The sequence below is a fragment of the Magallana gigas genome, chromosome 8 (genome assembly GCF_963853765.1).
Source record: "Magallana gigas chromosome 8, xbMagGiga1.1, whole genome shotgun sequence".
Classification (NCBI taxonomy): domain Eukaryota; kingdom Metazoa; phylum Mollusca; class Bivalvia; order Ostreida; family Ostreidae; genus Magallana; species Magallana gigas.
In genome coordinates this window covers 29,425,369-29,438,409 of record NC_088860.1, presented here as the reverse complement: position 1 = coordinate 29,438,409, position 13,041 = coordinate 29,425,369, and the positions used below count along the sequence as shown (strand labels likewise).

The 13,041-nt window shown below is 32.1% G+C and overlaps 1 protein-coding gene across 2 annotated transcripts in view; it reads left to right on the top strand.

Moving 5' to 3' along the window:
• Positions 1-13,041, top strand: part of LOC105337493 (equilibrative nucleoside transporter 1) — a 39,884-nt gene that overhangs the window by 6,804 nt on the left and 20,039 nt on the right. For both annotated transcript variants that reach the window (XM_034474580.2, XM_034474581.2), the window contains exons 3-5: positions 3,232-3,358; positions 5,422-5,503; positions 8,906-9,045. In XM_034474580.2, coding sequence (XP_034330471.2) covers positions 3,232-3,358; positions 5,422-5,503; positions 8,906-9,045 — 349 coding nt within the window. The remainder of the gene's footprint in view (positions 1-3,231; positions 3,359-5,421; positions 5,504-8,905; positions 9,046-13,041) is intronic.

Genomic DNA, 13,041 nt, shown 5'->3' with positions numbered 1-13,041 from the left:
GGCCATCTCCGAGAAATCGCCTGCACAAAATTTGTAAGAAGAAAAAAAAAGAATAATAAGAAAAGTGAAAAAGAAACAATAGAATAATAGAAGGGTCTTCCGCTGAAGACGGAAGACCCTAATTAAAGCAATATCAGCTGCAATTTCCATTTTGAATTTTTTTTTTAAAGAAAATGTTATTTTCTACTAAAATGACAAAAAAAATCATTGTTTTTAAATTTCAGTTAGTTAATTTTGATGGGGAAAAGCCGTTATGAAGCTTTATATGGAGCAAAACTGCATGAATAATTGTCATCCTGTACAAAAATTGATCTGCTATATAAAATATATTTCTTGCAAAAGAAATCTTTCTTCTGACAAATATTAATGATTTTTTTCAAATCTTATTTATCATAAAAATATAAGTTACATGCAGATTTACCATACTAGCAGGTTTTTCCAGCAAATTAAAATTTTAAAAAATACAGCTCATATTGCTTTAAATGTTTATACTCCACATCAACCCCCCCCCCCCCCCCCCCAAATCAAACGTGGTTCTAAAGATTCAGTCTTCTCACATTCTTAAATTTGTACTGTAGCAAATTTTAAATCATTTCTTGATTGCTCTTTTTCTTCCAATGCTTATTAACATTTTGGAAATTGCTAAAGAAGATGGGGGAATAAGGTGGCGCAAATGCCCATTCGGTTTAGTAGTGAAATGCAATTTATTTTTTTGAATTTGAATTTATTTTTTCCCAATGAAATCTATTCAAATATATTATAATACAAGTTTGCAAAAGCACTATTTCTAACTATATTTAGTTTATAATATATTTAACAAAAGATGATTAAGAAAAAAAATGAAATTTTTGCGGTATCGAACCCATAACATAAAAACCCTAGATATGTAAGGATAGCTTATGTCAGGTACTCTAACCACTGAGCCATTTCAGACACAACAAAGTAGACTGTTTAAATTAAATTATGTGTGCATGACTTTGGCCACGAATTTACGGACTTGTATTATTTTTTCATAAATGTTCAATTGGATACAAAATGATATTTTTAATGTATAGTGGGTCATCTCTCCACATTTTTGTTGATTGAAATCGGTTTGTTTTCCAATAGACCTTATTTAGACTATGAGAAAGATATGGAGCACAGACCCACTCTATAAAAGAAAATGCCTTGAAGTTCTAAAAAATGACAGTATTTGCAGGTTTTGATACATATACACCTGTTTGAGTCAACATATTCTAACATGTTTATAGGTTAAAAATCAATGATATGTTAAATGTATATTGTTTTAAATGATTTTTAAAAAAGATATAAGATTTATTGATATTTTAATTTTTCAGTAGCTTGTACAACCATGTATGGGCATTTTACACGCCTTATCCACCCATCTTCTTTAATTTTTAAGATAAACAAAATGTTATATGCATGTGTATTCGCCTATTTGGGGCAATTATAAAGTCTCCTAAACAAAGCAGGGTCATCATTAGGCTAGGAATTACCCACATGGGAAATGGGTAACACTACTGGCATGCGACCAGTTCTCGCCAAGTACCATTTCTCGCCAGTGCATTGTTACTTCATTTTTCATATTTAATTTTATGTGTTGATAAAATGATGTAACAATGCACTGGCGAGAGATGGTACTTGGCAAGAAGTGGTCGCATGCATGTACATATGAATAAGATAAAATAGTTTATTATTTCCAGTTCTAGAGTATCAGGATGTCTCCAAGGGGGCCTAACATATATACCATTCGATGCGCAATACACAATTCAAAGTGCAAAAATAAATACGGTTTAGGGATGAGGATCCCAAAAGTTATTGAAATATATAGTGTATCATCATTTCCTATTTCAGAAGGGGGGGGGGGGATTAGTTAAAGACGACACCTGGGGGTCATGTACTTTACACCATAATGGCATTTGATGCATGATAATGAAATTAGGAGATATTTAGCATTTTCCCCGTTTCATGGGGTCAGAACAATCCCATAGGGTCATGGCCTACATTTTATTTGATGCATTATATAATACATAAAGAAAGAAAGACCCCCTTCCTTCCTATTATATCTCATATGAATATGATAATTCTCTACACTTACCTACATGTACCGGTAATACACAAATTTAATACAAAATTGTCACAGGGTCAATATGGGGTCAACTCATAGTGTAAGTCTGACAAATGAAAAAAATAACTTTTGCAAATAAAATGACAGAAACTGTACAAATGCGATAGGATAGGTAACAATGATAAGCTTAAAAAATGATGTTACAGTATGTTGGCAAAGGGAGATCACTTATTTAGAAAGTGAAGGTAATACTTATGTACATACCGGTGTCTCATAATATTGTGTTACTATACATGTATATTATGCTTACCTGTATAATTGGTCAACATTATAATGATAATCCAGTTAGAGCACAATATGAATCCCTTTAGCTGATCATCACAAAAGAAACGTTTATGCATGTTAACTAATCCTTATTTTCTGTATATGAAAAAAAACATACCGGTATGCATACACCACGTGAAGAGCTTGGTTAAACTAGTACCTGATAATGTGACCTGCAGACCTGTGTTGTGTACGTAACTTCAGACAATTATCAGTTATTTGTAACATGCATGTATTTTTATGACCTATTCTTCAAAACCCCTTGCACTATTTTATTAGGTAAATAACAACTATGTAAAGCACTCATTTCAGCTTTGAGGTGGTACAGGACACCTGCATATTGTGATGTACACTTCCTATTGAAATAAACAATAAAGTATAAATACCGTATTTTGCTGACGATTAGTCGGTATTTTTTTTTCTCTGAAGCAGAGCACCCGACTTATCGTCTTGATCGACTTGTCTAAGGCTTGAGGTCAGAAAATTGTTAAAAATAGTATTATTGTTCATTGATTAATTATTGTCCAATTCTTTGATTATTGTTAGATAAAAATTTTAGGAAACGTATGTATGTCATATATCGTCATTTTTTCTTTTGGCCTAACTACCGGTACTTGATTGAAAAGAACTCGGTCCTTTTCATCAATACATGCACAGCATTAATTTTGACTACCGGAACATGGTCAGATTTCAGGTTGGAGAAAAACATAAAACTTATAGCTAGCCCTTGACCTATTATTCTTGAACTATTTCAATTTTCAAAAAATATTTAGATGCATTATAATTTACCAGGTACAGATTAAAGTGGATTCTAATTTCTCAATTGACTATATTTATAGTGGACAGGAACTCTGAGCAAACAGAGAGCTTCCTACCTGTCAAGGTAGAACCAGGCCTAGACTCTCTGAACAAAAATCCTGAGGACTTCACATGCATGCCAGAGGAGGATAATACTCCACCTGACAGGTATTCAAAGTACAGTAGAATCGTAAAGTATGGACATAGTGAAATCTCAAATAAATGGAAGTTTTGTGGAGCCCCCTGGAAAATTCATGACAAATCCTTGATTCTTGTAAAAAAATTTTAGCTGTAACAAACAACTGAGTTTAAACAAATTTGTAAAGTATATATATACGGTATTGATATGAGAGCTGTTCTGGAATTACTGAGACATTTACTCTTATTCTCTTCGGAAAATAGATAAACCCTTAAAAATCCCAAGAATGTAAACTATGATGAATCTTATAAATGTGAAAATTTCTATTCCTTGGCATCATTAGATCATTTTTGGTATAAACTGACAAACTTGCCCTATGTCCAGTGACCTCCATATAATTAATTATATATAACCAGAGCATTAGAAAACTGATTGCAACATTTTAATGTGCATCTCATTGCTCCTATATGTTACAGGTTTCTTGTAGAGGCAATAAACGATCTTGTAAGGGTTGTGGTACTTTATACATAATTTGCATATATTTAAAAGTATTATTTGACTGGGCCTGTAAAGACAGTACATGTTTAACAAATACTGTTTGATATTTGGTATAAAAAATACTTCAGTGTGATTTTCCTTACACATCAATATGACATCAATATTGAAGTTAAATTAAATCTAACAAAGGAAGTTAACTTTTACGTAAAATATTCTTTTACAATTTTTTTAAATTCTTTTACAAGTAGTATTAAAGGGGCATGGTCACGATTTTGGTCAAATTCTATTTTTATGTTTTTATTATTTACAATGCTTAAGAAATGCATTTCTAATGATCAAATAAAATTTGAGAGTCATTTGCAGAGTTATAAGCAAGATATGAGGCTCACAATTCTCTGTCATGTAAACAAGGCTCGTGCCCTGTTTTTGTTTACATAGGTTCAATATACCAGTAAAAAACCTTTTTCCAGCTTATTTATCTATTTTTTTTTTATTTTAAGCATAGATAAGCAGTTCCTAACGTTAAACACATTCGTTTTAAGGTTTAAAACTTGAATTTTTACTTCAGCGTTCAAAATGTACTTAACAAATGCTTTGTTTACACAGCGAAGAATTTCAGGCCCTGTAACTTGCTTATAACTCAACAAATGACACTCAAATTTTGGTTGCCTATTAAAAATGCCTTTCTGAAGCATTGTAAAAATAAAAACCAGAAAAATAACTTTTGACCAAAATCGTTACCATGCCCCTTTAAATTCAGGGGGTATACTGTTTTACCCTTGTGTGTCAGTCTGTTGTCCAAGTCATAACAAAAGAATCTTTTGAGATAAGGACTTCAAACCGGTACTATATATAGATGATATAAAACTTAGCTGAACCTTACCAAAATTATTTGACCCTGACATATTTTTCTTATTTTTAAGGTCAAATAAAAAAAAACCCCACATTCTTTAGCTTTACTTTATTATACACTGATATGCCATTTAGACTTGCTAACATCATACTTTTATGCTCCCCTTCAAAGAAGGGAAGGCATATTGCCTTGCTGCTGTCCATCTGTCTGTCTGCCGGTTGGTCCACCAGTAGTTTTTGTTCATTTTCTTTCAAGAGGTTGCATGTATTGAAATGAAATTTGGTATACATTTTTATCACAATAATATCTAGGTAAAGTTTGATATTGTGTACAATCAAGCAATTTTCGACAGAGTTATTCTAATTAATTATTTGCAGTTTCCTCAAGGGAGGGGGCATAAGTGTTTGACAAACATCTCTTTTTCACTTATTAAATTTGCCCCATGTTACAAAGCAGCTTTGAATGGGAGACAATGCCAGAGATTAGCTTATGCTTATTTTTCTAATGAATTCAATAGGACTGTTTGGCTGTTTCATTGATCTGACTCCATAAACAATTCTTTCAAAATTCTTTTAAAAATGTTAATAGTTTGGTCTTGAAAAACAACAGTTTACTATTAAGAAAATGTGGCCTCACAAATAAAAAAAATATGTTCAGGCAAAATCTTTGTAGTCAAAAGCTGAATGCTTTGGTTAATTATAGGCTGCACTGTTTTGCTTTATGCTTTCTGGTATTTTTCAGATTCAGATTAGTTTTTTTCATCATGGTTATACATGGAGTTGGAATTCTGATGCCTTGGAACATGCTTATCAATGCAAAAACAGTAAGAACATGTTCCTTTTTGATATCTCTAATGTCAAATTGTTTAATACATGCAATTGTTAGTGGTTCTGAATCACTACAATTTTCCCTTTTTAGCTCATCTGAGCTGAAAGCTCAAGTGAGCTATTCTGATCACATTTTGTCCGTCGTCCGTCCGTTTATCTGTAAACTTTTTACATTTTGAACTTCTCTAAAACCACTTGGCCAATTTCAACCAAATTTGGCACAAAGTATCTTATGAGAAGGCAAATATAAATTGCAGAAATGAAAGACCGATCTTTATTCAAAGCGGAGGAAACCTCGAAACTGTAGAAAAAGGGGGGTGCATTTTTAAAAATCTTCTTCTCAAGAACTACTGAGTCAAATTCAACATAATTTAGCATAAATAATCCTTATGGAAAGGAAAATGTAAAATGCAAAAATTAATATCTAAATCTGTTTCAAATCTGAGTTATTACAAAAATAATAATAAAGGAAAGGCGTGTTTCAATCAGTTTATAGCTTCGGGTCCGGTATTCCATACGGAGTCAAGTGAAGTCGTACCCAAACCCACTTGTACCCAAACAGACTAATAATCCATTGGTCCGGTGGTAAACAATGATACTTGGATTATAAACATTAAAGATAATCTGTAAAGGTTAGGTTTTGATATATTTACAATAATTAAGAAATTACAAGATGAATGTAGATTTATGATAATATAATGTTTCTCCTAAAATACTTATAAAATAATTTCCTTTTATTTAAAGCAGCCATGACATATGATAAAAGGGTCGATCTGACAAAGATGAATTTGTTTGTTCTGCAACAGTTCGTGTACGAAGGGAATCTTTGAAACATACAAAATACATTGGTGTTGATTTTGTGAAGTAAATTGAGGTTAAATATTTCAATGCGTTGACAATTTTCACATATGACACTGGTCTTAGCTTGTTTTGATTTTGTTTCTTTTTCATTATTTATGCCTTGTAGCCTGGGAAGTATTGCCTGTATTTTGTAATTTTTGCGTATCAAATCAAAAAGAGACTTTGTTGTATCAGACAGTTGACTGTTAATTTACCTGCGCAAATGAAGAAAAATCTGATGTATTAACAAAGTACTAAAATACAATTCATTCTATCGGTAATTCGGTATGATCTTTTGCGTAATGGTTGATTAATGCAATGTGTTTTATTGAGATGCTAAGCATTTTCTCTAGTTTATTCAGTTTAGATAGAGTTTAATATCGCTGACGGAAATATGTAGGTATACATATGATTCATTTTGAAAAATAAATTGTGCTCTTTATTTGTTATAGTGCATGTTTCTTATGTTTAATTGTTTACAATTTCTATTTACTAACCATCGAATTATAAGCAAGATACAGAGCTTTGCTCACAATTCTATGTTTGTACGCAGATCTGAGGCCATTCTTTTTTTTCCATTTTAAATGCTGAACAGGAAATACCAATTTAAAAATCTTAAGCTGAATGTAATAAACTCATGTGAACAAAATATGACTCAAACCTAGCAGAATTGTTAGCTCTGTATCTTACTTATAATTCTATGATTGGCCCTGAAATTTTGGTTGATCATTAGAAATGTCTCGCTAAACCTTAAATACTTGTACAAAAAAAAATTAAAGGATAATATGCTGTAACTACTCTCTGAGGCCCCCTCTTTATACAATAAATAACATGAAATCTACATCAATTTTGATAGTTTTTCAGACACGAGTAAATAAAAACAACACCGTTAAAACAGTTTTTATAGTTCTGACACATTTCTGTTATGGGGATAAAGGCATTATCGCTATTCCTAAGAAAGTATTACAGCAGAATATTAACCTGGTTTGTAGCCATTTGATATTTTTGAATAAAGATGAAAATAATGGGTGGGCCTTAGTAAAATAGAGCGATGTGCCTGTCAATGCATTGATTTTTATAGGTCTTTAACATGTCACGTGACAACAATTTTCATTGTAGTGTATTCATCAATCAAATGTGAGTAAGGTTATAAAAGTCACATGAGTTTACGCCACGTAAACAACAGTCGTTTTATAGTAATGGGGAAGACAAATTAAATTTTTGAATGTTTTCAATTTGGGAAATTGAGCGCATTGAGGTACAATTTTCTTTTTCACATCTATAGGAATTTTTAAATAAAATACAATAATTATTATAATATATTTTTTAAAAAATACAATAACTAGTAAGTAGTTGAAGAAAATGCACCTATTTGCTCTCATATATTTTGATCGCTGTATAAAGTGGAGAGGGCAGAACAAATATATAGGGAATTGGAAGTTAACAGGGTGCCCCTACCAAATATTTAGTTTTATATCTTAAGTAAGATTTTCTTATTCTCTGTAAAAATAGTATTCCATAAAGGTACAATGTCAAAGATTTCGTGTATGCAAAAATAAGTGTAGAATTCGAATACTTTACAGTATTTATTTTTTGTTATTTTACCCAAAGGCCATATATGGCACACTATATTCTGAACACCCATTTAAAGTCATTGTTGCTCAGGTGAGCGATGAGGCCCCATGGGCCTTTTGTTATGTTATTATATTGTATTTGAAGCTGGTGTCATATGGTATCATGAAGTTAAACACAAATATCTTAATGTATCTCAGCTGTAGACTTGTGCTTTGCATAAAGTCCCTCAACCAACAAGCCAATACATTTCTATAATATTAAGAAACATGCACATTGAAACATGAAAACATCACAGGATCTGCAGGGTAGGTGTACTTGTGATCATGTAGAAAAAATAGGCTATGGATTGAAATAATTATTGCTATTATGCAAACCCCGACATATATAGTTATGATGTATTTTGTAGAGCATGCAATACAGTTGTCAATTCTGTCATTCATTGCTTACTTTTCTTTTTGGCAGTGAATATTTCATTGGCTAATTGAAAGGTTGCCTTGAGATGACCCCATACAGAGAAATGTTAGAACTTGTAAAATGTATTGACAATAAAATCCAAAATACAGAGTATTTTTTCAGCAAATACTTGTATTGCTGTAATCGAATATTTACAAAAATATAATTAAAAAACATATAGCTGCCTCAGTTTGCCCTGGCGTGTAATTACCTTCACAATTTACCTCCACCCTGGTTAAAGGACTGTGAATAAAAGATTGGAAAAAAGAAACTTCTGCTATGCAAAATTATCACACAAGGAGCAATACCTTATCAAACTTAAAATCTTTGAGAGTTCGACATAGACCCTAATCAAATATTCAAAGTTCTTGAGTGCATCAATTTATTATATACGAGATATAATCATCTTTTAAAATTAATATTTATAATCTTAACTCTTAAGACTGTGTACACAAGTTTTTATTATAATTGATAATAATTATTAATTGCTATTTTTTTTTCATATTTTGGTGTCATACAAATGTTTTCAGTACTTTGAGGAATACAAGTTGGGCAAGAATGAGACAGAGGTTGTGGAGCTGAAGGGGAAGTTTATGTTTTACCTAGGAATCTTCTCACAGGTCCCAAACTTTGTTATGAGTGGTATCAACACTTTCTGCCAGTGTGGAGGGTATGTAATTTTTAGCTCACCGAGACGAAGTCAGGGGGAGCTTATGCTATACCCTCGGCGTCGGCGTCGGCGTCCGGACCTGGTTAAAGTTTTTGTTGCAGGTCCTGTATCTAAGCTATTACTTGTCCTATCTTCACCAAACTTGCATGGATGATGCATCTGGACCTACTTATGGACTTGAAAGACTTGGATGCTGAATCTGAGTCCTAAATTTCAGATGCTGGAGGAGGTTAAGATTGTTGGACCAGGTTAAAGTTTTTGTTGCAGGTGCCCTTTGATAGCAATATCTAAGTTACTGCAGGTCTGTACTTCACCAAACTTGCATGGATGGTGTGTCTTATGATACTGATGCACCAGACAGGCTTGAGTGCTGAATCTGAGCTATAGGTTTCGGATGCTGGAGGAGGTTAAGGTTTTTGGAGCTGGTTAAAGTTTTTGTTGCAGGTGCCCTTTGATAGCAATATCTAAGTTACTGCTGGTCCGTACTTCACCAAACTTGCATTGATGGTGTGTCTTATGATACTGATGCACCAGACAGGCTTGAATGCTGAATCTGAGCTATAGGTTTTGGATGCTGGAGGAGGTTAAGGTTTTTAGAGCTGGTTAAAGTTTTTGTTGCAGGTGCCCTCTGATGATTATATCTTAGTTACTACTTGTCCTAACTTCACCAGACTTGCATGGATGGTGCGTCTTATGATACTGATGCATCAGACAGGCTTAAATGCTGAATCTGAGCCAAAGGTTTCGGATGCTGAAGGAGGTTAAGGTTTTTAGGGCTGGTTAAAGTTTTTTAAACAGGTGCCCTCTGATGATTATATCTTAGTTATTACTTGTCCTAACTTCACCAGACTTGCATGGATGGTGCGTCTTATGATACTGATGCACCTGACAGGTTTGAATGCTGAGTCTGAGCCATAGGTTTCAGATGCTGGATAAGTTTTTTTAACAGGTCACATGTTTAATAGATAATAGTACTTTTTCAAACTTGCATAGTTGATTAAACTGTAGTATGAATGAATCACAGAGGAAGGTTCAGATGCAGAGCTTGATCTCCATTATCAAGGATGCTATAAAATATATCTTAGTTATTACAGGTCCTAACTTCACCAAACTTGAATGGATTGTGTGTCTTATGATACAGATACACGTGACAGGCATGGATGTTGAATCTGAGCCAAAGGTTGCGGATGCTGGAGCAGGTTAAGGTTTTAATTGCTAGTGCCTTCTGATGATGATATCTTAGTTATTACTGGTCTGAACTTCACCAAACTTGCATGGAGATGCGTATTATGTATACTGATGCACCTGACAGGCTTGAATGCTGAATCTGAGCCAAAGGTTTCGGATGCTGGATGAGGTTTAGTTTTTTTGGAACATGTAACATGTTTTATAGATGATAGCTTGCATAGTTGATTTAACTATATTATAAATGAAACGCAGAGGTTGCTTCAGATGCAGAGCCTGATATCCATTATCAAGGATGCTAAAGAAATCTCCTACCTCACTCAAACCTGCCCGATAGATAGATGTGTTTGTTTATAAATGATATAACATGATTCCTATGATATAGTATTGACGTATGGTATGAAACAATATTGTTTAATATGATACAATATAATATCATATGTAATATTATAAAAAGTTATATGATACGATATAATATTGTAAATATTTTTTTGATATTTTATGTTATGATATTGTATCATGATATCGTTATGTATAGTATTGTATATTATGATACAATATTGTATATTAATATTATATTGTATTATTAATTTATTATTTAATCACATGATACTATTACATAAGATATTGCAAAATATAATATTGTATCCTATGATACTATATTGTATTTTCTATAATATTGTATCATACGATTTTGTATAATATGATATTAGTTTCTGTAATATAGAATTATATCACATGAAATTGTATAATATGATACTGTTATATTATATAATATCGTATCATACGATATTGTATAATATGATACTGTTATATTATATAATATCGTATCATATGATATTGTATAAAATATGATATTGGTTTATAATATGATTTATTATCACATCTGATTCACATGAAATTGTTTTGTATGATATTGTAAAATATATTATTGTATCATATGATACAATATGTATAATATAATATTGTATTATATAATATTTTACTTTATCACATAATATTGTATCATTTGATATGATACAATGTTGTATCAAATAACATTGTATAATAGGATACAATATCATATTATGTAACAAAAATGATACAGTATCATACAATATCATACTATATTATACAATATAATATCATATGTTTCAATGTTATGATATATTATGTACTATGATATTGTAATATAATACTATATTGTTTATTATATTATGATATTGTATTATTTGATCAAATACAATAACGTATAACACAATACAATGTCATATCATACGTTAACAATATCATATCTCATCATTGTTTATTATGGTATTTTATTGTATTATATGATATATGTTGTAAATATGATAGGATGCAATACTTAATTTTAAATTATTGTATTGATTAACATATGAACATATGATTATCATACAATTTTTTAACAGATGATATACGATATTGTGTCAAAACAGAATCCATGAATATCCAAGATCATAAAGTATGATTTTCATTTAATATGATAAAGGTGGTCTCATAAAGGTGAAGTCTCATAAGGGTGATGTCTCGTCTCAGTGAGCTTTGTAATCTGTGATTACCTATGTTTTATGGGATTATTTTTTAAGGGGATGGAGGAGAAGAGAGTTACTATTAATAATTTTTTGTTTTCGGGATGTCAATTCTACTCAGCTTATTGTTTGAATAATCAGAGCATTTAGTTGAGCGGTAGTTAAGTACTTTTTAAAAAACTTTCTTTCCATTTAAAACATGTAGTGTTTCTTTAATTAAGAACAAATATTAAATAACTTATTAATTTTTGTACTATATGTATTTGGATTTAATTTCTTATATCACCTGAGTCATTGAGGTGACTTATTGCTATAGGTCTTCGTCTGTCATTGTGCGTCATGCACCATGCTTTCATAATTTAACAGTTTTAACTTCTTCATGAAGAGAAATCTAAATTGTGAAATTCATGGTGTAACCAACCCCACGGCCTCACGGGTCCGGCCAAATAAGCCGAAGAAGCCAAATTTTCAAAAATCTTCTCTACTCCCACACATTTGGGAAAAAACAAAATGCATGGTTATGATGTACAGAGTCATGCCAAAAGTATTTGCGGAAAAATGGTGGACATCAATGAGAGTTACCTTACTAAGCTTGGAAAACTTGTCGTTTTCAACACATAAAGAAAATTCACATGCCTTTAGTACTCTGTGAGATGTCCCTTAGACTGAATGCAAGCAAGAATTCTCTGTAGTGGGGACTTACGGGTACAGGTTCTGAATGTAATTCACTGAGAAATTCTGCCAAATGTCAAGAATAGCCTTAAACAGCTGATCAGGGGTAGATATTTCCCAAGCCCGATTTGCAAACTTCTTTTCACTCGATGCCAACATTTTTCGATATTTATGTTTGATGATTTGGCTGGCCAATTCATCCCAAGGATGTTTTTTACGTGTTTATATCTATGATACGGGCACAGGGCATTGTCATCCTGGAATGTGTAGGAATTGTCGGGGAAATGACAGACAATTACAGGCTACAATTGTTTATCTTAAAAATGTATTTCTCAGCATTTATATTGCCATCTACCTTACAGTACCAGGTCCATATCAGGTTATACACCCCTAGATCATGACTGAAAATTTGGGCTTGTCTTCAACAAACATGCACTCCGGTCTATACGTTTCATGAGCAGATCGCCATGCACACATATACCCTGTTATTTTGACCAAGTACATCCTGTGACACATCTCTGAAGATAAAGTTTCTCCAATATTGGTTAACAGTTAATCTTCGTTTTTTCAAACAAGCAGGTCTCTTTTTTCAGTTAACCTCTTTCATCAC